Source organism: Megalops cyprinoides, chromosome 12, assembly GCF_013368585.1.
Source record: "Megalops cyprinoides isolate fMegCyp1 chromosome 12, fMegCyp1.pri, whole genome shotgun sequence".
Lineage (NCBI taxonomy): Eukaryota > Metazoa > Chordata > Actinopteri > Elopiformes > Megalopidae > Megalops > Megalops cyprinoides.
In genome coordinates this window covers 7,102,279-7,128,591 of record NC_050594.1, presented here as the reverse complement: position 1 = coordinate 7,128,591, position 26,313 = coordinate 7,102,279, and the positions used below count along the sequence as shown (strand labels likewise).

Genomic DNA, 26,313 nt, shown 5'->3' with positions numbered 1-26,313 from the left:
GAGGTATCCATAGTGGTCTACGTACCAAAATGCCAGTTAGCATTTCAGTTCCACTACTCAGAGCAAAACTGGGAAAATACATGACAAACCTGGAAACTTCACACCCTAATTTACAATATTTGGTTTCTTTGATTGGAGCGTAACCCTTTCCCGACTGAAGTGTACTGTTTCTTTAAAATTGTGGCGGACTGCCCTTGCAACTGTCGGGCCAGAGACCCCGTACCGACGGTCTGAGGAACCCAAGATGGCGGTGTACTGACTGTTGAAGCTCTAATTTTGAAAAATAAAACGGTAGGAGCGAAAGCGAAAAGTAGTTCCGTTGAAGACGTCTACCAATAGGCACTTCAATAATTGAACCGGGTTAATTTTTTAAATATTTTGACATGCTGGGAAAGGAGCGGCGAGAGGCTTGTCCCTCCACGGCCCGAGAACTGATCAACATGGCGGAATACTCGTCCAAGGTATAGCTAGCTGAATAGCAAGCTACTTGATAAATAGCAGGGTTGTCTACACATAGCATTTAGCTCGCATTGAAATTAATTGGAGCGGACGCATCCGTAAAACACCTATAATGTGCTCTAATTCTCATAAGGTTGCGTTTTCACATTTACAAGAAAATGCAATGATAAACAGCGAGGGCGTCCGAAAATCCTCCCGTAGTGCTCCGAAGATCTCGTCCCCTTCTTTCCGATTCAACTGACAACAACTCCATCCCAGCTAGCTAGCTCGTTAGCCGGGGGCCAGTCATTGTTCACTTTGAACCCGGAATATAATTATTGTTTTTTGTCAGTCGAGGGCTATTCTGGTTAAATAAGTTGTGGTTGAATATAGGAATGGCGAAAGCTAAATTACCTAGATAAAATATAAAGAGCGTGGTTAGCTAGGTACCAAGCTAGCTAGCTAGCCGCTCCTCTGAGTCTTGTACGAGAACAAGGCTTGCCTGCTCTGTCGTTGTCTGGAGGTGGACTGAGTTAGCGTTAGCCGCCGTTAGCCACTCTGTCCTACCCGGTCGCCGGCCCGCCGTTAACGTCACGCTCCGATTCGGGGAGGCGCGCGAGGTCGGGCGTGTTACCCGCGAACGTTTTCGGGTGTGCGAGCGGGCGCCAGGGCTTGCAGCATGACTGACACCCGCCGGAGAGTGAAGGTGTACACCCTCAACGAGGACCGGCAGTGGGACGACCGCGGCACCGGCCATGTGTCGTCCGGCTACGTGGAGAGGCTCAAAGGCATGTCCCTGCTGGTGCGTGCCGAAAGCGACGGTGAGTTCAGCTGTGTGACACAGCACTGCTCTGCACTTCTGGCTAGCTTAGTTTCCCGGCTGTGAAGCTGGTATGCTGAGAGAAATCAAATGCACTTTGCTAATTGGTAATACGCCAGGGATATATGTTGCTAATTAAAGTCAGTTTTATGCGGAACCGTGAGTAAAAGTAGCCAGGTAGCACCTGAGGTAAGTTACGTTAGCTTGTTGGTCGGCCGTGTAATTTCGCGCAAGAGGCACCTGTAAAAGGTATTGTGTGTTCTGGCTTTCGCGATATTCAGTAGAGACACCAACAAGCAAGTTAGCAAGAGACCACCGGGGGTTAAGCTTTCTGTCATACTCGGGTTGTCTGGCGTCAAACCCACGCTTTGTTGAACTAAAACGAACCACCCGCAGTAAACAAACAAACTGTTGACCCTTTGCACGAAGGTGCAGCAAAGTAGCGAGCGGCGTACCACATCAATGTAGCAAAACGCACATTTCCCATCTAGGGATGCAAAGCCAGAGGTCTCTGTTTATCAACTGCTGAATTGCAATCCGGCAGTAATCAGACAGTGAACAGGTAGAGGTAGGTAGGTAAACCATGAACAGGGCTGTTCTGACGAACTGCAAGTGAGTTGATTGCTTTGATTTGAGGTCATCAGCACTACCCCCTCACACCTGTGTATTCGCAGAAGGATAGGAAGCCAACGATATTGACGGTTTTATAGTGATTTTTTTTTTCCTTGTTCATTTTGCCTTCTTCATTGCAGGCTCCCTTCTGCTGGAATCTAAAATAAACCCCAACACTGCTTACCAGAAGCAACAGGTCAGTGATAGAAGACTGGGGGATGCTGCCAATCATCTGTTCATTTATACCGCATAGATATTTTTGCCACATTCAGCTGGGTTTCATTCAGTGCACTCACCCTGCTTGGAGTAAAGCCTAAACTGGCCTGAACTGCTACGTATCGGGACTGTTCAGGGTACAGCAGCAGTGTCTTGCCAGGGAATCTCGCTCGTGGCCCTCCGCTCTTTGGATGACTGCTTACACTGTTGCCGTGGTGACGGACTCCTGTGTTTCCGATTCTTCCCAGGACACGCTGATAGTGTGGTCGGAGGCTGAGAACTATGACCTGGCTCTCAGCTTTCAGGAGAAGGCCGGCTGTGACGAGATATGGGAGAAAATATGCCAGGTGAGACGCTTCTTGTGCACAGTTGTACATGGTGTGCCCTTTCACTGGCTTCCTCGCTCGGGTCCCACAGATTAATTTTTATAATGTTCCTTTGGATCCAACCACCAAAAAAAAACCTGTGTGTTACTACAGAAGGTGGTTCACGGTCAATCCCAAACTTATGGGACTCTCTGGAGAAACGTCGGGCCTCACCTTTCACGTGTACCCAGATTCAGCATGTTCAGCTCGCTCTGTGTGTGCCTGCATGACTGGGAAACCACCTCTACACTGTGAAATATAATAAACTAAATCAGGGTTTTCCGTGGGACTTCTGTGTAGTGCGTTACTGTTGGTTATCAGACGTTATTCAGAGTGAATTATGTCGATTATGTATTAACATATTTTCCACTTATATAGCTGGATGTTTACATTTACATTCTTGCTATTTATCAGGTTCTCTTACCCAGCGTGACTTATAAAGTGCAAATACAAACCTTCAGTGAGGCATTTCAGGTAAAGCACCTTGGCCAGGGGTGTAAAAATAACAGCCGACTTGGGAATTCAGCAAGTAACCTTTAGGTCACAAGCCCTGGTGCTGTGATAATAGCAGTCTTAGTCCTGAGACTTTTATTATTTTATCATGACCATGTACAGACCTGTCTGGGACACGTCTTGGGTTCTGATTCGTAGTAAAGGAGCCACTGCTTTGGACTGTATCATGTTTTTTTTTTTTTTCTCGATGAGCTGTGATGGGCTTAGTGGTGTTGACTCCTTATGAATAAATGTAAAATGTAAATGTGTTTTCTCATTGTTAAAGTTTTGTGTGATGTGTGTGTTCATGTGTCACCAGGTCCAGGGCAAGGACCCGTCGGTGGACATCACCCAGGAGCTGGTGGACGAGTCGGAGGAGGAGCGTTTCGACGACATGTCGTCGCCGGGCCTGGAGCTGCCACCCTGCGAGCTGAGCCGGCTGGAGGAGGTGGCGGAGCTGGTGGCGTCCTCGCTGCCCTCCCCGCTGCGGCGCGAGAAGCTGGCCTTGGCCGTGGAGAATGAGGGCTACATTCGCAAGCTCCTGGAGCTCTTCCACGTCTGCGAGGACCTGGAGAACCGGGAGGGGCTGCACCACCTCTACGACATCATAAAGGGAATCTTCCTTCTCAACCGGACTGCCCTCTTCGAGGTCATGTTCTCCGAGGAGTGCATTATGGACGTGATCGGGTGCCTGGAGTTTGACCCCTCCTTACCCCAGCCCAGGAGACACAGGGAGTTCCTGACTAAGACTGCGAAGTTCAAGGAGGTCATCCCCATATCAGACCCTGAACTCAAGCAGAAAATCCACCAGACGTACCGAGTTCAGTACATCCAGGACATGGTCCTCCCCACCCCCTCCGTCTTTGAGGAGAACATGCTGTCTACTCTCCACTCATTTATCTTTTTTAATAAAGTGGAAATTGTGGGAATGTTGCAGGTAAGTGGTCCCTCCCTCCCATCACACGCCGTAGGTGTGTATCATTATTCTCGTAATGTATGTGTAAGTTTGACGTTTCCCCCCATCCCAGTGCAATTACAGGTGTGATTTCCTTGGAACAGTGTGAGAGCAAATGTTCTTTGAACAGAAACGCGTTGATATTTTGTTATTGGTCGTGTTCATCTTTACGGCTGATTTTGCTAAATGTGGTCGGCGGTTGGTTAAGTCTGTGCCCTTGTGCTCAACCCAAAAAATGTCCAGCGGCTTGTCTCACTTGTCATTCTGATTACGGATCAGTTTATGATGGGACTATTGTGGGGACGGATAAGTGTGTTTTTCTTAGCATATCATCAACTGGGTATCTTTTGCATATAAACAAAGATTACAAGTCCATTGCTGGCAAGACATCTTGCAATCAGAACAGTTATGGTATTTTCTTAACATTACCTGTCATAAAAAATGAAACTGAGAACAGTTAAAGTCTTAGAGTTGCTTAATTTTAGCAGAAATTTCATTTTTACCTTATGGTCACTTTGGCATCACTCATGTTGAACAGCATCGACTGTGGGCTTTAAGCGGTCAGTCTGTAAATATATATCTTTAATATAAATGTTATTCCTTTTAACTCCCCCATCACCAAAACTGTTTCTGATGTAGCTACACTGTATTAAAGCAGCGAGGAAACATTTCAGCAACATGCCCTGTGTTAAAGAGACCGAATGTGACCGGTATTACCAGATATTTCTTGTGCCTGCTGAAAAAGTGTTTGATGGTCAGAATGGAAGGTTAGGGTCACAGGAGTTCATTTTTATGAGTTGAATTTTATGGGGTTGTATGAACTTGTATCACTGATGACCCAAAAACAATAACAAGTCATGTACACCGCTGTTATGGAAAAGACCATAAGTATTAACTGAGAGTACAATAATGCATCAGTTTATAAAGGCTTCAGATGGTTATGGGGTTTATTTATGATGCCAGTTGTGTAGAAATGGTGCCACAAATGCAGCTGCCTGAACAAAAATATATTGAGATCATACTTAAAAAATATATATTTTGTAGTTCAATCCCATGTGTTTAAAATATATATTATTGTAGTTTTGGTATATTGCAATATATTTGATTTACTAATACTGGTATTAGTATTATATATATAGTATATTTGTATTTGTAGTTTGGAAATTACAATGTATGCAATATAATTGTATTTACTATTATTGAGCTAAGCAATTTTTCTCAGTATATTACAGTGTATTTTTTCCATATGGGTGAAATGTCCATTAACAAGCCATGAACACAGTGAACCCACAAACCCAAACATTGCTGTAAAATGTGTACAGCTTTGGATAGAGCCGCCTTGTTAATTTCGGCATGCCAGCCAAGTGTGTTTAAAGTAGTAGAAAGCCACAAGAACACCACGGATTCCAAAGACTGCTCTGCTGATCTCCCGTGGAAGAAAAGACCTGGAGGACATTGAACACTCCAAATGTGAGGGAATCTGGGATGGTACAAAATGGATCTTAAGAATGACTTCAAAAAAGGCTGATATTTCTATACAGAAATGGTTGCAGTTCATTGCAGCACTCACAGGGATTCTGTTTTAATAATCTTGAGAGGAAGAGAACTAACATGGAAAATTTACATAGCATGATGGGTCATTCCCAGTTGCAGGTTATTTAGGATTTTTCCACCATCAAACCCCTGCTACATTCTGCAGGCTTGCATGTTGTCACCAAACCCATTTCTTGAATGGTGCAATAATGACCCCCCCCCCCCCCCCCCCCCCCCCCATCTACTCACCCACAGATAGCCTTTCAACAATACCTTTGGAGATGAGGTGTAACTCATTATGTTCATGTTATGTTTGAACGCAGAGTGGAGCAGCATGAATTTCTCAAAGGAGAAGCCATGTTAACGTGCTCGTGCATTCATAAACTAGGGTACATATTGAAATTCAGTCATTTTTTGTGGTGTTGGGCACATTTGGCAAAAATCATTGTTGGTGTCATCCTTTAACTGATTAATGCATATAGGTACTTGTCACTAAGAGATGTGTATCATGAAATGAATGAATTAGAATCCTGTGTTATGAATCACTGCAGTAAAAAGTGTGAGTTTGGTCAAGGTTATTTAATATGACATATTTGGTTTCTGTGCTACTCACATTTGATATCTGCCTGGTTATGCTGTGCCAGCTGCTCCATTTGAATGAATGAGTGTTGAAATAACCAGAGATACGAGGTGGGATGAGACATGATGTAGAAATATATTTGTTTGACACGCAGTGAAAGATGTAAAAACATCTTCCCTGCCATGAGTCTGTTTATTACTCTCATTTTGGCGATTTGATTCTTGGGAGATCGTGAGTCACATTTGTCCAAGAATGTAGCCCAGATTTTCCCAGTACATCCGTGAGAAACAAACTTCCAGAAAGTTTGGCCTTGGCATAAGAATAGGAATTTAAATTTATGTCTAAATGTTCAGCAGTTCTGCTTTGTTGGTGTTAAACAAGTTCATTTCCCTTTGTAGCAAATAAAGGTTTTCAGGAGGGGGGGGGGGGGTGTTGTATATGATGTGTGTACTTACTATACGACCCCAAGTCAGTCATGGATTTATTCTGATCAGTGTCTGCATGTTGCTGCTCTGCAAGCAGAAGATCTGGCAACTGGCAAACGCCGGAGTGAAGCCCTATCCTAAGCAGAATCTCTCAGAATGTCTTCCTGTAACGGTACAGCAATGTTACCACCCGCATCCACCCGTTCAGGGGTGATATTTCAGCATTATAAAATACGCTTGGAGCCCAGACGTGTCGTTCTGTTAAGGACAGAGGACCTCCGAGTTAAAGACCAAACTTGTCAAGGTGCCCAGGATGGTGGACGGTCATAGGGTTTCTCCCGACTCTCGGTGGTTTGATTGAACCCCTGTGACTGAATCGAGGCCCGTGCCCGGGGTTACTCTGGTGTCACGTTTTCTCATTCAAGGACCACCTGGTTTGAAAGCCGCTGTAGAGAGGTAAGTAGTGTCTGCAGCCTAACGGCGATGGGCCTGGGGGTCGGTGTGTCTGGCAGCCAGGTTGGACGCGGTACGATGCGCATGTGGTGTTCTGTATCAGTGCTGTTCTCTGCAGAGTGAACACTGTCCTCTTCCCCGTCCATCCAGGATGATGAGAAATTCCTGACAGACCTCTTTGCACAACTGACTGACGAAGCGACGGACGACGACAAGAGACACGAGCTGGTAAAAAGACCTCCTTAAACAGAAGTTGGGTAGACTGGGAACTGAATCGCCTGCTGCAGTAGCTAGCCATGGGGGAGAGAGGTTTGCTCAGTCGGTTTGAAGTTGTACAGCAAAGCAGAAGCAAACGTTCTTTGTCGCAAAGTAGTGACATAAGTATTTTCGTAAGTTTTCATTCACACTTACCGCATGCATACATAGAATAGAAAACGTACTCTGCCAATTTCTTATGTGGTCAGTGTTTGAATGTTGTTAGGACAAAGGAAATGAAGGTCTGAGCCGTATAATGCCTGCAACCTTTTGAAATTGCTGTGACATCTTTACCCCCTCTTTTCTACCTAAATTGCTGTTGACACTATGTCATTAAATTCCTGGAAGTTAAATAAAACCATGTCCCCTAAAATAAGGATAACCTGAAATCTGTTTCATCTGTGTGTGTGTGCTCACCTAATGCAATATTTTCCATTCCTTCTCTGTCTCTGTGCTGTAGGTAAATTTCCTGAAGGAATTTTGTGCTTTTTCTCAAACGTTACAACCTCAGAACAGAGACGCCTTCTTCAAAACATTGTCAAATATGGGCATCCTACCAGCGCTGGAAGTCATTTTGGTAAGCCAAGGAGACGCATGGGGCCTGATGTTGCAGTTAACAGATGCTCCACTGAGTGTGCCTGGAGGCTTTACTGAGTGACTGACTGTTATGTCTGTCTTATATGTTTGTGTCCAACACTTCCCTGACACGGAGAGTTCCTTGACTGCAGTGTCTTGTCTAAACTGATGCAGTGTCTGAAATGAGCAGCTTATGCCAGTAAAGTGTTCCACGACTGCAGCGCCTTCCTGAACTGGTGAAATGTCTGCCTGAAATGAGCTGCTCTGCCTGTTGCACCGCGAGAAGTGCATCTCTCACCCGATTGGTCCTCGGCAGGGGATGGATGATGTCCAGGTGCGCAGTGCTGCTACTGATATCTTCTCCTATCTGGTGGAGTACAACCCTTCCATGGTACGGGAGTTCGTGATGCAGGAGTCCCAGCAGAATGACGATGTGAGTGATCCCCAGCCTGCCCCCAGGCTTTGCCTGGTTTCAGGGTTGCTGTTTTGCTTTATATACCAAAGTGCTTAGGTTCAGCTGCTCTTATGCTGGTTTTAAGTGTTTAAAAAAAAAAAAGCTGTCACATGAATGCCTCAGGCAAGATGTTTCATCCTGTTGGAGAGGGGTGATCGAGGATAATGAGGGATGATGAGAATAAATGTGGCGTACTCCTCTGAGTGGTGCTGCCATGCTGTAACACAGACAGCTCTCTCCCTCGCCGTTTCAGGATATCCTCCTGATCAACTTGATCATCGAGCACATGATCTGCGACACGGACCCGGAGCTGGGCGGGGCCGTGCAGCTGATGGGGCTGCTGCGGACGCTGGTGGACCCCGAGAACATGCTCGCCACCGCCAATGTGAGGGTCCCCTCCAACCCTCCCGTGCCTGTACAAACCACCACCCCACACCCTGACCTCCACGAACTATACTGCTCTTCTCCTGTCCTTTATCCCCTGAACACACATGCATACACACACAGGCACACACACACACACACACACACACACGCGCGCGCACACACACACACACACACACACACACCCATCCCCTCCTCCCCCTCCCCACATGCTGGCCCCTCCCTCCACCTCTATTTACTCCTCCTACTGTATTGACACCCCATCCCCCACCCCAGTGAAGTCTACATGCAAGATCTATAACAAAGCCTGCAAAGGCTTTTGTAAACTGTGCACCACTTGTATGGCTTCAGTGACTGTACAGCCTAAGGCCTCTCAGAGAAAGTCAAGCAGTAGCATTCTTACTTGCATTTTTTGTCATCTTTGAAATGGTTTGCATAGGTATGCACTAAGCAGAACCATCCCTTTGCTCCAAACAAGTTTTACTTCCCCTATGTGAGAAAAGGGACAGCAGTTTGGAGATGCCACTCACTCCCATTGTGCTGTCCCTTTTTCCAGAAAACGGAGAAAACGGAGTTCCTCAGCTTCTTCTACAAGCACTGCATGCATGTCCTCTCGGCCCCCCTGCTGGCCAATACCACGGAGGAGAAGCCCAGCAAAGGTGAGACGTCAGTCTGCCCTCATCTGTGTCTGAACAGCCCTGTTGTACTTACTGCCCTCACACTTCGTCAGTTCCGCACTTGCAGATCACAGTCATAGACAAGAGGTCCAGAGGCTTTCTTCCACTGCTGCTGTTCTAGTGGTTTTGTCTCTGACAGCTCTGTTCCTATTTAGTATCAGTTTTGTAGTAGAAGAAAAATTTATCAGGGATTATGGCTGTTCACCAGAACACAGACCGGTTTAAATGAATGCCTTGGTGGGATTGCAAGCAGTTGTACCTAAAACCATTTTGGAAATAAGTCCATCAAAGCTGGTGTTGAATGAATGCTGCATCTGAGTTGCTCATTTAAGCCAGCTGATTCACCACACGTAAAGGACTGCTCGCTCCAGGGTGTAAGCCTCTTTATTTTGTGTGTGTCTCTGTCTGTGTGCGCATGCGTGTTGCCTGCACAGATGACTTCCAGACATCGCAGCTGCTGGCGTTGATTCTGGAGCTGCTGACGTTCTGCGTGGAGCACCACACCTACCACATCAAGAACTACATCATCAACAAGGACATCCTGCGCAGGGTGCTGGTGCTCACCGCCTCCCGGCACGCCTTCCTGGCCCTCTGTGAGTCCCGCCCACTTCCTTTACTGACAGCAGCCAAAGGGTTCTCAGGCTAGGGCTCAGAGAATATGGAACCGTGGACCCAGGAAGTGTTAATAAAGCAGATGTTGTTGGATCACCTATTTGGTTTGCACCTGCTAGGTGCAAACAGTTGATGGCTTACCTGGGGATATGTTTCCAGATATATTGGATTTTTATTTTTACAGTCAGCAATAAAATGGAAGTCGAACAAGGAGGTTATAAACAGTAGTAAATAAATACATTGGGGAAATGGCAGGACGCGATGCGACAATCATTGCTCGCCTTGTCTCGGCTGCAGGTGCACTCCGCTTCATGAGGAAAATAGTCGGCTTGAAAGACGAATTTTACAACCGCTACATCATGAGGAACTTCCTGTTCGAACCGGTGGTGAAAGCCTTCCTCAACAACGGATCCCGCTACAACCTCATGAACTCGGCCATCATCGAAATGTTCGAGTACCTCCGAGTGGTAAGTGGACGAGCGCCCCCCTTCTGTCCCGGGTACAGAGCTTTCAGCTTTGCTGAGAGTAAGGAGTACCTGTCCATTTGGACCTCTCATAATTTTTTTTAGCGCTTTATAATCAGTCTATTCCGTATAGCTGAGCACTTCTCACAACATGTTTAAGAGGGGCGTGGTTTCCTCTGACCGATGGCCTTTAGTTGAGCCTCAGGCGCAGAGATCAGGTAAGAGGCAGGGAGGGCTGACACACTGCAGAAGAGCTGTCTCTGCCGCATCATTACAGACACTGAGAGAACACTGATGCTGGAGTATCAGGCGCGTCGATCCGATCACACAGAAACCAAACGAGAAACCAAAATGGGAGGAAAGCCTCGTACCGAGGCTGCCAGGTCATCTCATGCGGCGCTGTGCAGGCACAGTGCAGAATGTGATAAAGCTCAGCGCCGGTTGAGAAACCGGCCGTTAATCACGTCTAACGTAGGGTACGTTTTCGCTCAACGCGCAGGCCGATTTCAGTGTATTTTCTGTGCAGTGTACATTTCAATCAACATGCAAGGTAATTTCATTTTGTTTTCAGTGCAGTGTGCATTTCAGACGACACGCAGGTTAGTTTCAGATTGTATTTGTTTGGTAAAGTACATTTCAGGCAACTTGCTGTGCATTTCAGTTTCAGTCCATTGTTGTCTTTTTCCATGTTCAAGGAGGATATGAAGTCTCTGACGGCTCACGTGGTGGAGAACTACTGGAAGGCGCTGGAGGATGTGGACTACGTGCAGACCTTCAAAGGGCTGAAACTGCGCTACGAGCAGCAGCGGGAACGGCAGGACAACCCTAAACTGGACAGGTAAGGGGCGTGCCTGGAGGCCAGGAGCTCCGCCCTCCCTGGGGGCGGAGTCTGTGAGTACACCTCAGTCTCAGCAGGAGGTGCTTTGACCCACTCATTTTTATACTATATGTAAACCTAGTTCACTTTTTATTCCTCCAAATGTGTCTCGCATACCCCCCTGGGGGGAGCCACCTGACCTGGTTGAAAGCCACTGTCTTCCAGGGTGGTCTTTTGTGTCTTGTGTGTGAGTGGTCAGCATTGGTTAGGAGGGGTAGATATGCTGCCAGTGGCACTCAGTGAAAAGCACAGCTCTGCAGAACCTAGCTGCCACAGTGCTCGGTGGACTTCTGGTCTGTTTTGTATAACTGTTGGGAGTTTTATCTAAAATCACCTGTAAGTAGAGCTCTATATAGGGTTTCTTCAGAGAATTTCATGCTCACATGGACAAGGAATAAGAAGATTGAAAATTGCTTTTCAGCAGTTGAGAATGATGGCTTTGTATGTGAAACACTCCTGGAGACTTGATTGTTTTCAACCAAATAATGTGATTTTGTTAAATGTTACGCACCTCTCACCTTAACCATTAATCAGCACAGATAACCTTCTCGAGAGTCATTTGATTGTCATTAATATGCGCGTGTGTGTGTGTGTGTGCGCACGCAGCATGCGCTCGATCCTGCGTAACCACCGTTACCGGCGCGACACGCGTACGCTGGAGGACGAGGAGGAGATGTGGTTCAATGCGGACGAGGACGACCTCGAGGACGGCGAGGCCGTCGTGCCGCCCTCGGACAAAACGAAGAGCGACGACGACCTCATGGACCCCATCAGCAAGTTCATGGAGCGGAGGAAGCGTGCGTACCATGCGGCCCGCCCTGTCCCTGTGTAGCATTAACGAACGCTACCCTAACCACTCTCACGGTTCAGTCCGCTCAGTCCCTGTGTAGCATTAAAGAACGCTACCCTAACCACTCTCACAGTTCAGTCTGCTCGATCTCTAACTCTCCTGGTTCACTCCACAGTGTATTCCAGATTTAACAATTATCATCTTAATCCGTCTTTTGTTTCATCCCTACAAATATATACATGCTCAATAATACTAAAAAAAGTGCATTATTCATATGGGTAGAAAAGTGTTGACATTTTGTAAAACTTTGTAAAAGCAAGTAAACTCTTGAAAAAAGTAGACTGACATAACATGCTACTTCAGGCTTTTTTAAGGCTTTGTTTTATGGAAATGGGTAGTCTGCTTGCTCTAATTTTCATCAGTTATGAATGAAACGTTTTCCCTGAATGAGGGCCTTGGCACCATACCCAATGTTGTGCAGGTGGTGCTTGAACTCTGTACAGTCATAAAGGGCAGCTAATAAGATAACATGGTTGGGTGAACCTGGTTGAATTGCTGTCCCTGGTTGAATTGTTGAATTGCTGTCCCTGCATAATAACACCATTTGGACTGGACAGACACAGGCTATTCCAGCAGGGGTGGCAAATGAGCCATTTTCCTTATACTTTGCTATCTTCACGACTCTCCGTTACCTGCTAGGTGAAGACACACACACACACACGGGTTAACTCTGCGTGTGTGTTTGTGTGCAGTGAAAGACACAGAGGAGAAGGAGGTCCTGGGCAAGACCAGCCTGACAGGCCGCCAGAGTCCCAGCTTCAAGCTGTCCTTCTCCAGCGCCCCCAAACCCGCCCTCACCACACCGCCATCCGCCAGCCACCACCCGGGGTCACCGGGGTCACCAGGTGCCATCGCATCGCTGGGAATCGCGGCCAAGAGCTCCCCGCCGACGACTGCTGTCACCACCAAGGTACCGGGTCTCCCGTCTGTGCAAGGCTTAGCACTGCTTCTTACCTACAGCAGGGTTTCTCCATCTCTCACATTTCAAGCCGATCCCTGTACCTCTGAGCCAAAGCTGGGGAAAAGGGCACCGTTTCCTCGAGTCGAGCTTGGAGACGTTGGTGTTTATGTCGATAAAACATTCCAAAATGAATTCCTCTCTCCAAAATGAATGCTGGCCAGTTACCTAATATATTTTAGTTTGTTGACAATGCTCTGTTAGTTTGTGGGTGCTATGAGCAGGTCCTGATGGTGATGCCTGTGTCCTGAAATGCCTCGGCTCTGAGGGGCCACAGCTGTGTTTCTCTAAAAAAGCGTCTGTTTAGGGATGAACATTGTGCCTCTCACACTTGTCCTGTTTCCCTCAGGGGGGTCTGGTTGGGCTTGTCGACTACCCCGACGATGACGAGGAGGATGAGGACGACGCGGAGAACAAGGAGAGTCTGCCTTTGGCAAAAAAGTCCAAGCTGGGTTCCTAAAACTTGGCCCCGAATCGGGCGCTCCCAGCCCAGGGACGCGAACTCAGTCTGCGCAGAGAAGCATTGCTTCCAGCCATTCACAGAAACAAACAGTCCAGTAAAAAAGGAATCAAAAGTAATAATAATAAAAAAAAAACAAATAATCGCGGTCCACGGTTTTTGGTGGGCGCGTCAAGGCGCAGAGAGGGAACGGACCCCCGACGGCGATCTCGCGCACAGTTCCGACGTATCCAAGTGCCAATCTGAGGAGCCACGGAGGGGTGGGACCGTGCCCCTCTCACACGAACCGAGAGGCAGCGTCAGAGCGGGGGAGGGGGGAGGGGGGAATGCAAAAACTGATGCCCGAAAGGGCCGGACCACACTCTGGACCCCCCCTCCCAGGGTTAAATGACACAGCAGCACCCCCCCCCCGCCCAACTCCACAAAATCCAGAACCGCCCTCTGCTGGCGTGTCCCGTCACAGCGGACTCCACTCTACCTTTCTTTTCTGCCACGTGGGGTTTTTTTCTTTTGCCCCCCCCCCCACACAATTGTTTCTTTTTCTGACTCAGACCAAGCTGAGAGGACTCTGGGAGGCGTGCCACGTCTCCATCACTCAGCAGACCCCCCGCCCCCAATGCCAGCAGTCAACTTCTTTCCTCCTCCTCATCCTTTCTCTTTTTTTTTTTTTAAGGAAAGAGACCTGCCTTTAAATATTCAGACCATTATCAGTCGCACTAGATCAGATTTTAAAAACCTCTATTGAGGGAGTAGTTGAAAAGTAGCCACTCTTTTACCCCTCTTATTGTTTTGCCCTATGAAACTGCAGACTTCAGATAAGTCACTCCTTCTTTATTAAAGAAGAGTGGCGTTCTAGATGTGATCATTTTTGTCATATCTTTTGCTTTTTTTTTTTTTCCTTTTCACGAGTGTACACTTAGTTGTTGAGCATATTGGGGACCATTAAAAAAGATCTTTGATGTAATATGACTTCACCATTGTGCTGGTGCCTGCGTTGTGTTTAAGTTTTTTGTCAGTTTCAAGGTGCTTCAGGTGTAATGAGTTCACTAAGAATACAAACGCATCCAGTAGCAATATGTTTTTTTTTTTGTGACTACAGTATTTTATATTTTGAATTAAAAAAAAATCAAATGCTGTACTCTATAATAGAAACGCCCAATAAGCTACTAAGGTCTTGCTGTAATTCCAAAGGGTTCCAAGGTGATGGCAGTATTCTTGATGGAGTTTATTTCTGGAAGTGGTGCATTATCACACTTTAGGGCCAATCTGCATGACATGTCCAACAGAAGGCCGTTTTTGGTTTTATTTGTCTTGACCCACGTTTTTAGCCCTACCCTACGGGACGCAGTGCCTTGTAATGACATAATACTGATCTGTCGTGCAACGTCTCACTTTCCCCATGGCCTGTATTTCTGTTCTCTCAGTCCTTTGGAAGCACAAAACAAAGTGATTTAGTTGTCTTTCACTTTATGTAGTTCCCTGTGTTTCTTTGCTTTTGGAGAAGAGCTTTCCAGAAAGAAATATCTATGATATTCACAGGGTGATGTTCTGGAAATATAAAATATGCCAGCTGAACACATCATGTGGTGGTGTTTTTTTAAAGTCCGATTTAAAGGCGTCTAACTTGGGGAAATGTAGTACTGGCTGAAAATGAAGAGCACATTGAACAATCTAAACATCTGATCTTCCATCCAATGTACACGCTGACATGACAAACCTTTAGCTAGCGTTAACACCCTGCAGTATGAATTACTGTGTTGTGGGGTTTTGTTCTGTTGGATATAGCTTCATTATGCACCTGTTACACTTAGCTTGCCGCATTATGCAAACGGTTGTATTTTATCCATGCACTAGCCTGTGTGATGCAGGTAGGTAGGCATCCTTCATTCGTCTCCCTCCCCCCCAAAAAGGTGTACATGCCACCTTTCAGCAGAATCTGAGGACTTGGGGCCTGCCAGGCATCTGAGTTATATTGCTTGTTCCAAGTGCAGGCTTTAGCCCCGCTGACCGTGACCAGGTGCCCACAATGGCAAAACGGCTTGGCTTCGTTCTGCTGGGATTGGGGTGGGAACGTCAGTCAGGGGACACCCCTTGTTGTCCACACCCTGTGACTTGTGCAGTTGCCTACAGGTTGCTTAGATGTGATCCTCCATTTGCCATTTGCTTCCTGGTGCACCGTGGGACTTGTAGTGTGAAAAACAGTCATGGGTGGCACACGTGTATTTGAGGATTGCCTTCACTATGCCCTACAGTTGTCATGGTGTGGTGAGGCTAGTATATAGTTGGAGGTTGCAAAAAATTGTATGGAAGGGGGGGAAGAGAAAAAAGAAAAAATTGGAGAAGCACACTGACGTTATGCGGAATTACCCTGCTATGTTTTAAGACCAGAAAAGCAACGTTGCCACAAATTCACTGTTTTCATGCATATCATACTGAATCCATCTCTTTGTCCATCCCATAGTAGATTCACTTTAATATTGCTGTGTCTCTGCAGTCACGGATTTGAATGGCGTTTATACGGTGCGGCCATGTTCCTGTGTGAGAGTGGACACGGCAGCACATGCAGGTGCTGTGGCTAAACTTCACGTTGTGTTGCCTTCATGCAAGAAAAAACAAGTTAAATGTTCTGTAGGGATGTTTTTCAGGCTCCAAACTTACCAAACCCAGAATATAAATTGTGTCAGAATGTGGGGGGAAAAAAATCCTTACATGAGTTTATGAAAGGCAAGCTCTAGGATGCAAACCATGTGAAATGGTACCATTTGCACTCACTTCTTTGCATTATAATATGAGCCTATATTGGTACCAGAAAGATAGCCAGTCATAGAATTAAGTTTTTTATTGTATCATTTGACTAACAACTGTGATAGTTTATCATAGAATTTTAAGGTTTTTTTTTTTTTAATTGTAGTTTGCACCTTAATTCTCATTTTTGATGAATACACATTTTCCTTTGGCCAAATGGTATGAATAAATGTACTTTCTGAGCATTTATTTTTACTATTTCAAGCTGATTGGTTTATTTGGCAGGTGCTCTTATCAATAGCGACTTAACAAGACATACACAGATTACTGGAGTAACAAGATCATAAGCACAGGACAGCCAGTAACAGCAAATGCATGTAGTTATGCAGTTATGCATAAGATCACACTGTATCACACTAATGCCTAGTGTTATCACTAATTTGGGGTTGATGCAAGCAACGATCTGAATCCAGGGAAGGGAGATGAGAAGAAGCAGGCTGTGGGCGTAGCTTGGGAGGTCAAAGACCAGCCTAGCAGCAGGAAACTGAATGAGTTTAAGTGATCTGGTGGTTCAGGCAGGGAAGCTGGCCAACAGCGAGCTGCAGTAGACTACCAATGACAGCACATGCTCTTCCCATTGTTACTGAATTATGAGTTTTCAGAGCTTTGTCCCGTATAGGTAACATCATCAAAACGGACCAAAGCTTCTCATATGAAAGAAGGTCTAAACCACAAGAAGGGGTTAAAAAAAAGCCCTGCATTTTGCAAGCAAAGATGGAAGACGTTTTCTTCTAAACCATTTAGCTAAAATTAGCTGGCAATGCAACTTGATTATCTTGACATTTTCAGTGATGTTTTCAGTACTGTGTTTGGAAAGTTGTTTTAATAACTTTTGAGTGGCAGTGTTGAGTTGGCGCAAGCCATGCTATTTCCTTTTCTGAAGGCATGGAGTGTCAGCTTGCAAGCCATTCTCAGAACGTGCTCCACCCAAAGGCTGAAACTACGTGGCCAGCAGCACCTGATGTAGACGTGTGGTTTTCATGGCAGTGGTCTCCGTGGAGACAGAGGCATGGCAGCGGATATTGCTGAGGCTTCCACTGGTTCATCCGAGAGGCCGAGGGAGGAGTTGGGCGTCCTTCAACACTGTCACAGTGGGGCTGTGACATTGCATCTCAGCCAGCAAACCCCTGGTTTTGGACAGTGCGGGGATTTAGTTGGGCTATCTGGCATTGGAGGTGCTACTCTGTTCTTCCTCCACAGCCACAGCATCCTCTTCCTCTTTTGCCCGCAGTATGAGGGATCTAGATGGACACAAAGAATATGCGGTATTTTCCTTAAAACTCTCTCCATATTTCTGTTTGTGGTCAGTGGGTCAGAATTTGTGACTGGCCACCTGATGGATTTATGCAGATTAAAGGAAAGGTGGTCCAGCATATGTGTGCATGTGTAACAGCGGGGGGAGATGAGAACCTCTTACCTGGGTCAGCTCTCTTCTCTGTCTGCCTCTTGCTCCCCTCCATCTACACCCAGCCACCAGACACACACGCACAAAATCATGTGTTCAGGCAAACATTGAGTTCTGAGTCCGAGAACCATTGATACCACTTAGTCTAACATCCACAGCTCCCTTTTCCGTTTCTTGGAAGATTTATGTTTTGCAGTTGTGATGCATAGCATTTATTTGGACATGTGCTTATTTTTGGTAATTTGAGACGGTTTTTGTCTCTCTGTTGTTGGGGTCTGTGAGTCCTGGGCGCGTAAAGATTGCATTATATTCTTGTTGGATCAGAGTAAGTGGGTGACTGTTGCATTGTGAGTGCTGCTAGCCAGTCCCTGCATTCCAACCCACTGATGGCTACACTGGTATTATAGCAATCTGTGCTCTCACCTCTGAAATGATGTCCCTGATTGGCTGGAAGGGGTTGTCCATGATGCCCTTGTCCTCTTGCTTCTCATTCTTCTTCTCCTCTGCTGTCTTTTCCTGGTGTTCAGCCTCCTCCTCCTCTTTCTTCATCCTGTGTAGAAAACCAAAAGCTCCAGGAAACGTTTCTAACTGCCACTCATCGCCACACTGCTCAAGAGAGAAGAATCTCAAGGCTCTGATGGTGTATTGCAGGATCTGTCCAGTGTAGGTCCTAAATCAAATCCAAATCAAAATCTTTTGTCCAACAGTTCATCTTATATTGTCTGTCCATACCAGAATCACATAAGTGATCGTCTGAGTGAGTCTGTGGGTTGATCCATGAAAGGCGATGGGTTTTCATTCTAAGCGGAGGCGTGCTTCAACAGACAAACCTCACATTATTAGCTTGTCGCAGGGTCTTTGAGTTTCTGTGATCGAAACGGCCCTCACCTTTCCTCTCGAACCTGGCGCACTCTCTCAGCCCTCCCTCTCCTCTCCACTTCTTCCTTCCCCCTCTGCTCTGCTGTGTCCTTCTGCACACGCTTGCTGATGACCTCATAATCCAGGGCCACAGTCTCCAGCAGCCACTTCAACCCACTCTCAATGGCCTTCCTTCCTCTGGCCATTATCACAGAGCACGGCACCTGAGGGGTTAATTTCACTTGTGAAGCTCTGATTGACATTACAGGATGCTAACATTGTACCAAACACTACAGCACCATCAGACACTTAATCACATGACCACTACAGGTTGCACCGGGTCAGCATGGGGTAGCTGTGAATGCCTGTCCTTCTGTCTCCCCAGGGATACTTACTATTTTACAACGACATTTGTGCTGGTTGACAAGCTTCTCCAGGGACATCTTATCTATGATGTCAGCCTCACGCAGGGCTCCTTCTCTGTCCTGCTTGTTCGCCAGCCTGGGGCAAAAACAAAGGGAAATCACACAAATTTTGATCATTTCCATGAACAGAACAGCTTTGGTCCTTCCGTTTAATATATTTTACCAAGTTGAAATTGGGATATCAGTGTTCTCTTTAATTTCACATGCAAACTTGGTTCCTCATATGTTGTTAGATCCCATTTCAATAACATTTTTCCACCAGAGGTCCCAGCTGACAAGGAGTGTCTGCTCAGTTCTTGACTGTTTTTCTAAATGTATGATTTTCATCTATTTTTTTTTAAATATTTACAGAAAGGTTTAACTGTATCCATCTCTACTCACAGAAGCACAGGCTTCCCAGCGATGCAGGGGTGTTCGAGGACCTTGGCCAGAGCGTCCCTGGTCTCCTCCATGCGCTGGGCATCGCTGGAGTCCACCACGTACACCACAGCGTGAGACTCGGAGAAGTAGTGCTTCCAGATGTCCCGGATCCTCTGCGCCCCACCCAGGTCAAAGATGGACACAGCAAACTCCCCCTGTGTGACATCCACTGCAGAAAAGCCCACCGTGGGAGTCACATCCTCTGGGTTTTCTAATATTAAAAAGTTAAAATATAGTTTATGCCAAAAAAAAAAAAAACTACAATACACGTTTTACTTTAAGCGTAGTGCTCTGAGTATTTCTGCAAGGAGACATTTTGTCGACTCTATCAGACTAGTTTACCCAGTAAACCAAAAATGTGTTAAGAACACAACATCCAATACTTGAACTGGAATTTAATATTGTCCAAACTACAAGCAGTTACTGGTTCTGCTAATCCTGATTGCACCAACACTTACTTTAGCATTCCGCATCCTTCTCATCTTTTTGTACTGCGTAAAGCCTTTGTTCTACTTAGAATCAAGATTGTGTTTGTCAGCGTGTTCCATTTAAAATGTGCAGCGGTTGCTACTACATGCTGACTTGAACAAGCAAGAAACTGAAGTGACACAAGTGTGCCTGGTTTACCAGTGTGCCTGGTTTATCAGTTTCCCCGGTGAAATCTCACCTCCTTGAATGCTTTTGACGGTTGCCGTTTTGCCAGCGTTGTCAAGTCCCAGCAAAGCCAGTGTAACTGTCCTGAAAATCCAAAGGTTTTTTTTTTTTATCTGCGTGCATTACAATGTGCTGCGAATTAAAATACACTTCAAGATCTTAATGTCTGAATTGTTAGCTCACAGCCTTATCTGATTTTAAATTTCGCACTGTGTAACTTTTCACAGAGGGTAGCAGCAATTTCCACCTACCTACCTTATCTAAAACTAGGGTAAGAATGAATTGAAACATGCCACAACGGTTACCTAACGCGACCGCGTACTTATGCACATTCGTGGTTGTCCTCTTTAGAGCAAGCAAAATGACAAACCCCACCTTGCAGGCTTTCCACACCATTTCAGCAATTTCCAACAGGCAGCCATCAGGATACAAAAAGGTAATGAAAAGCAAAGTCAGGAAAAAAAAGTATACACGAGCAAAAGTCATAGATGATGTCCACTGGGAATATCAATACTATGTTCGTACTGCTACTGTCATTGTGAGGTGATGAGGAAGTCACAGTGTAATAATTCGATTGCTCCGGTAACAAAAACCAAACATCGAATGCGTGTACGCTAATGGCCAACCTGTACGGAACGACAAAACATGCGAACTACTCGCCCTTAGACAGTTTAGAAATTATGATGTCCCTTGTTTAATGCGTCCGGCAATATTTTGGAATCTGTACTGCGCACAACGCCCAGATTCTGACCACTTAGTTTAATTCTGGATACTACCACACGTGGCAATATTCGAAAGTGCTACGTTAAACTGCCTTAAATTAAGGCAGATTAATCAGATTTTGATCAGATTTGGGATACTAGTGGATCATTGTTTGAAATTGCTGGGTACCTACTCTTGCATTCGTAAATTGTTTGGGTTTATGTTCGATTATGATAACATGATGTAGCTATTTACTTTGCTCTTAAGGGTAGCCTAATTGTTAAATTGTTTTTAAAAATTTTATTTTAGCACTCTTACCATAATGCCTCTTCACTGTAAACCTGACTCTGTACCAGTTTAATTGTTGTCAAGTGTATTTTAGGTATTAAGCAATATTAGCACTGTAAATCAAGAACATGCAAGCATTAAACGCCATTGAGTTTCTTCGCTATGTAAGTAGTGTTGGCCCTCTTATCTGTAGGATTTGTTGACAGCCGTGTCAGCATTGTCCCGCCATTGAGCTGGGTTGCAGAGACCGAGCGCGTTACTGTGAGCTCCTCCAGATGTATTAGAGGAGGTGAGGACGGTGTAGCCGGCAGTCCTCAGCAGCTAATCCTGGATCCGAAGCTAAACATTACACAAGATATGGAGATCAGAACAGAGACTGAGCGATCTGATGTAGATCCTCTCTCGAGGGCTGAAAGACTTCGTAACGGACTCCTGCTGGCTGGGCCTGTAACGATAGCAACAGCTGTTTTTCGCTGTTCAGTGCAACAGGCGCAACTAATCTGAAGACACCGTATCAGCTCCAGCCTCCAGCAAGTGGATCATCAGCTAAGGGTGTATTTCATATAGTCAAGGAAATGTATCAGACATTACACGTAATTTTTTTGTTTTGTTTTTGTTTTTCTTTTGGGTTCCTGTGCAGATTTTTCGTGGTAGACCCAATCATTATGGACCTCTTGACGTACAAACAACACGTCTTTATGAGTCTCTGTCCAGGAAACCGAAACCAATTAATTTGCAAGTTGTCAGTGACTTGCATGGGGGAATTTTAAATAAAAGGGTTAGACTACAATTATAATTAATACTTTTATTTTCAAAGATTAAGCCTATCTTAATCGCCTGTCTGAGCGGAAAGTGATTTAAGAACGGTTCTGTTCTTTAATACAAAGTTGCCTATGATCATACCAGTGACCACAAGGCGGCAGTGTTTACCACTTTATCACATACGTTGTCTCCATGGTAATTGTAAGCCACACTCTTGATATCCCGGTTAGTATGGGAACAGCGAATATAAAAGTTCATATGAGAATGTTAATAATTAATATAATTCGTCAATCAAAATTATAGTAATAACATCGTATTTCAACTCCCCTTCACGTCTCAATCAGTCCACTAATATTATTTATGACCAAAGGTAATTGCATCATTGTGTATATGGGCAGCAGACACGCTTTCAAAAGTGACTTTCTGATTTGAACCTACTATTTTATTTTGTATTAGTATTATTTAAAGAAATTTGTATTTCATTACAATAAGTTGTCTTCACCCAGCCTCGCAGTCGCACGTAACTTTCGCCCTGCTGTGTGATCACCCCAGATTGGTTTGCTGATTCACTTCGCCTTCTAGTCACCCTACTGCGGAAACAAATGTAGCCAACAGTTGTATCATTTTGCATGTTTGTCGTCTTTAATTTCAAGGGAAATGGCTCGTTTGTGGCCGAGAAAAGGGGGGAAATGACACTTGCTGAATTACTTCATTGTCATTTAGCTCTTATCCAGAGCGACTTACACAGGTTACAATTTTTATCCAGTTATACTGCTGGATATTTATTGAGGCAATTTGCTCAAGGGAACAGCAGCATTCCCCACCGGGAAATCAAACCAGCAACCTTTCGGTTAAAAGTTCTGCCACTTACAACTACAACACACTGCTGCCCTACTACTCTATATTAAATCCATTAGGCGTGATTCAGTCTGGGTCAGGATTGACTTCTACGATGACGGGAATCTCACAGACCAGCAAAGAGTGGCTGTGACTGTGGCATCGGACATCATACCCACTTTCCCAGGTGCTGTCTCTCCCACACGTTACTGCGCTTCTTTCCTGGCCCCCCGCTTCGACTCCCTCGCCATGTGATTGGCTGCGCGGGGTGTCAGTACGGGATGTCGCTCGTGCGGTTACAGGTCGGATGCTGCGAGAGAAGCCGCGCGAGGTGCTGGCGCTGACTCGCGAGGAGGTGGGCTCGCGCCGCGTTGCCTTAACGGTAACATTTGCAACTTTTTCACGTCTTCCGTGCGGCGGGAGAGCCAGCTAGCTAACTTCATTCAGGCACCGTTTTCTAAAAGTTACCAGCGTTTATTGTTTGGTATCTCCCAGTTCTAACATTTTCCCCCTGTTTTCGGCTAGCTTAATAGTAAACTGGGTTTTTTTTTTTAAACAATATCATGCTAGGCTAACGTGAGCGGCTATCATATGTTAGCTAGCTGTAGCTAGCTAGTTGGTGGCCGGCTGAGACGCCGAAATTGCTTTTCAACTGCAGTTGCAGACAGTGCGTTTTATATTACTCAAAACTGGCTGGTGTTGCTCGTCTTATGGATAAGGTTTCTCGCTAACGTTACTTGCTCATCAGCACTTTTCTGGAGCTGGAGAAAACGAGGGGGGGGAGTTTTGAACTTTTATCAGAATACACAAGGTTTTCTCTTTTTTTTTGCTTCCTGGACAAGCTGCATTTTTTATTTTTCATCTGCAGTTAGACGGGATAAGAGAAGCGCGGTGAGATAAATGAACTGTGAAGACAGATCGGAGTTTTGATAGTCGGTGTGAACGCGGCTCCGGCGCTCCGCGATGCCTTGTTCAGATGGTATTGTTCTCCCGGGAGCAGGCATGCATGGTGGTTAACGTGGATTCCTAGCTCTTCTGAAGTGCTCGGACGGGAGTTTTCCCGAGTTCCCTACATTTTCTCATTTTAACAGTGGAATATTACAGTGATTCTTAAAAAATGGATATCACCGTGTCGGAACTGATGGCAAACTTCTTGGATTCGCCGCTGGTGGTTTGGGTAAGTGTCGATGCACCCGACTGGCTAGATAATCTATACTGGTTTCATATTCACCTGCTATGCTAACTCGACCAGAGTTAGCTACGTATAGATAATATGTTTTATGTCTGAGAAAAGCGAATTCACTGAAGTGTTTTTTTACTGGGCAAGTGTAATGTGGACATGGCCAAGACCGCTTTCAAGTTTTTTCCTCTTAAACGAAAGTTTCTTTTGTGAAGTTTGTATAGCATACGTGTGTATCATGGACAGTGCCGTATGGCAGGCTGAAATTCTAATGTGCCCTACATAACCGTAAACATGAATTAACTCTGGAAGCTGATAGATGAAAGCTGCTGCTTTGTCGTCTATACTTTTGGTTTCATTCAGTAGCTACAATGTAACCGAATGTTTATGCACTGATAACAGACACAGTCTTTATGTCGCATTGAATTTAGTACGTTCTTTGTGCTGTTTTATAAACACTGTCGTTTATCTTCTTAGTCTCTGGCAATAGGTTTCCCTTATTCCAGTCTGAAGCACTATGCATGCCAGTTAGATGCATTGTCCTAGATGACAATGGGAGACCTGCTTCTTGGACAATGTCCATTGTTGGGACATTTTATTAGAATTGCTAAAGCCTTCAAAAAATTCTCTGCCAGTGGGAGTGGTTAATCACTCACTGGCTCTTATGGTACAGGGCAACCTAATTGTTTGCTCTTAATTTTTTTTTTTTTTTTGTGAAATGATTTTATAGGAGATCACAGTGCTAGAAGGGAGGGATCTTCTCTTTCCAAATGTATTTACAGATAACCATGTAACTGCAGATAGCTCTAAAATTCTCCCACACCATCCATAACTATTCAGTTTGATTAGTTATGCTGGTAGGCCTGTTGTACTTGAAAGAAATCCTAGTATCCTCTGAGATAAGAGTTGATTTCACTTTCTTTATAAGGTCTCCTTCACAGGAGACTGACTCAGAGCTGAGCTGCTGATGTGGGGGACAAAGTGCCAGTGCTTTGTCAGGAGGACAGTGCTGAACTCTTCTGAGGTTAATGGACTTTGATTCTGCCTGCACCAGCATGAGCAGCATAACAGGGGCTGTTGGCCCCTCTGTTGACTCTGCCCAGTCGGATGACTCTGAATGTCCAAAATTGTTCCAAATTTCAGCTGACACATGACCGAGTGTGCAACAGCAACAGCTCCACCACAGAGGCTAAGGCAAGCAGAGTGGTCCCTTGAGCTGGTGATGTCAGTGACCCCGGGGTCAGAGAAACTGAGGAGTTAGCCCTGATCCCCAAATGCTGACCTCACTTCCTGTTCGCCCCCCAAAGCTGGGGCCATTCCTTTCCCCATCCCGGCCTTTGTTGCACTTTCATCTGTTGACCCCTCCCCCCAGTCCCATAGAGCCCCGCCTCCCCACCAAGCCTTCTCCCAGTGAGCCCTCACATCACCTTAAGCATCTGCTGCACAGAAACCCATCTCAGCAAAATTAAGTCAGAGCAGTGAAATGCATGCAGATTAGAGTAAAAATGAAAGGAAAAGAAATGCCTTAAACGTTTGTTCTTTCTTTCTTGTTTTTTAATTGATCCACACTAAGCCTATAGTGAAGGGATCTCTCTCCCTCTGGAATGCTTCACTGTGGACAGGACTCTGTGGACAGGAGTGGTCTGTGCTTCTGCTTCCATCTGTATAACTCCTCTGTTGGCACACATTTAGCTTACACAGACTCCCATGTGTCCAGCAGCTTTGGTGGCACATGTTGCCCTGGGTGTCTGGGGCGTGTTCACCCAAATCATTCCCCAAGGTTTACATCACTTCTGAGGCTCCCCCAGGATCCTGCTGTCAGGCCCCTGTGTAGGGGGTGGTCCCCTGGTTGGCAGGAGGGGTGTTGAGCATGACGTTGGTCATACTGTTGAAGAGTATTTAATACTTTTGAAGTGTGTTACATCAGCAGTGATGCAGGCAAAGCACGTGCTGCAGCAGTCTGCGAGGGCAGGAAGCACAGTTCACTCTGAAACTGAACATGCGTGCACCTGCCGGGGGTTTTTTTTCGGCAGTTACAGGCTGCTCTCACAGTGACTTGTGAATTTTCAAAGGCCAGCGTTTGCCTTTTATGTTCCCCAACTGCAGCAGAAATGACAGATGTGTCAAGACAATAAACAAGCAGTGGTCTAATATAAAAGGCAGTAAAGTGTTATTTTTGTTCATTCAGCTTGTTCATTTGATTTACTGCAAAGTTGCAGGCATGGGCCCACTGGTCTGTGGCCTCTGGGTCCAGTTTTTATGGCTTTAGCCAGGCCATCAGGATGAAGGACTTTGAGATATGGCTCAGTCGGGTTTAAAACTAAAAACCTGTACCTGGGCTCAGTTAAGGAGTTGATGCTCCGTGTGCTTGGGTGTGTGTGGGGGTAATTGTGCTAGTTTGAGTGTCTGTGTTTTTTGAGTAGCTGTTTTTGCATCTTTGGATTCTCGTGCACCCACCTGGCTGTTGTCCTGTTAGCAGTGTCAGCAAGAGGGAAGCGTACATGAATACAGGGGACTCAGT

General features: G+C 45.7%; 3 protein-coding genes across 4 annotated transcripts in view; 2 read left to right on the top strand and 1 right to left on the bottom strand.

Moving 5' to 3' along the window:
- Positions 1–230: 230 nt before the first annotated feature.
- Positions 231–15,020, top strand: LOC118786654 (serine/threonine-protein phosphatase 4 regulatory subunit 3-like). The gene is made up of 15 exons (XM_036541863.1): positions 231–1,259; positions 2,011–2,066; positions 2,335–2,433; positions 3,263–3,880; positions 7,040–7,117; positions 7,605–7,721; positions 8,037–8,153; positions 8,428–8,559; positions 9,115–9,217; positions 9,670–9,828; positions 10,145–10,314; positions 11,007–11,149; positions 11,795–11,985; positions 12,731–12,948; positions 13,346–15,020. Exons 1-15 carry the CDS (start codon positions 1,118–1,120, stop codon positions 13,454–13,456), a joined length of 2,454 nt encoding a protein of 817 aa, XP_036397756.1. The 5' UTR covers positions 231–1,117; the 3' UTR covers positions 13,457–15,020.
- A 2,400-nt stretch (positions 15,021–17,420) lies between these two features.
- LOC118786850 (ADP-ribosylation factor-like protein 13B) lies at positions 17,421–21,969 on the bottom strand. The gene is made up of 8 exons (XM_036542190.1): positions 21,959–21,969; positions 20,037–20,107; positions 19,331–19,580; positions 18,920–19,025; positions 18,555–18,748; positions 18,090–18,216; positions 17,679–17,721; positions 17,421–17,479 (listed from the first exon to the last, which is right to left on the bottom strand). The coding sequence occupies exons 1-8, from the start codon at positions 21,967–21,969 to the stop codon at positions 17,421–17,423; spliced, it is 861 nt and encodes a 286-aa protein (XP_036398083.1).
- Positions 21,970–23,729: 1,760 nt separating this feature from the next.
- Positions 23,730–26,313, top strand: part of ccdc88c (coiled-coil domain containing 88C) — a 68,096-nt gene continuing 65,512 nt past the window's right edge. For both annotated transcript variants that reach the window (XM_036541708.1, XM_036541709.1), the window contains exon 1: positions 23,730–23,789. In XM_036541708.1, the coding sequence (XP_036397601.1) occupies positions 23,730–23,789 (60 nt within the window). The remainder of the gene's footprint in view (positions 23,790–26,313) is intronic.

What these genes read in the sequence shown, in the direction of transcription:
- LOC118786654 (XM_036541863.1), top strand. Translation starts at nt 1,118, where the DNA reads ATGACTGACACCCGCCGGAGAGTGAAGGTGTACACCCTCAACGAGGAC. An exon ending in AAATTGTGGGAATGTTGCAG is followed by an intron (nt 3,881 to 7,039) that starts GTAAGTGGTCCC and finishes CCGTCCATCCAG; the next exon opens with GATGATGAGAAATTCCTGAC. An exon ending in GACAACCCTAAACTGGACAG is followed by an intron (nt 11,150 to 11,794) that starts GTAAGGGGCGTG and finishes GTGCGCACGCAG; the next exon opens with CATGCGCTCGATCCTGCGTA.
- LOC118786850 (XM_036542190.1), bottom strand. An exon ending in GCTGGGAAGCCTGTGCTTCT is followed by an intron (nt 19,026 to 19,330) that starts GTGAGTAGAGAT and finishes TTTTTGCCCCAG; the next exon opens with GCTGGCGAACAAGCAGGACA. An exon ending in CGCCAGGTTCGAGAGGAAAG is followed by an intron (nt 18,217 to 18,554) that starts GTGAGGGCCGTT and finishes TTTTCTACACAG; the next exon opens with GATGAAGAAAGAGGAGGAGG.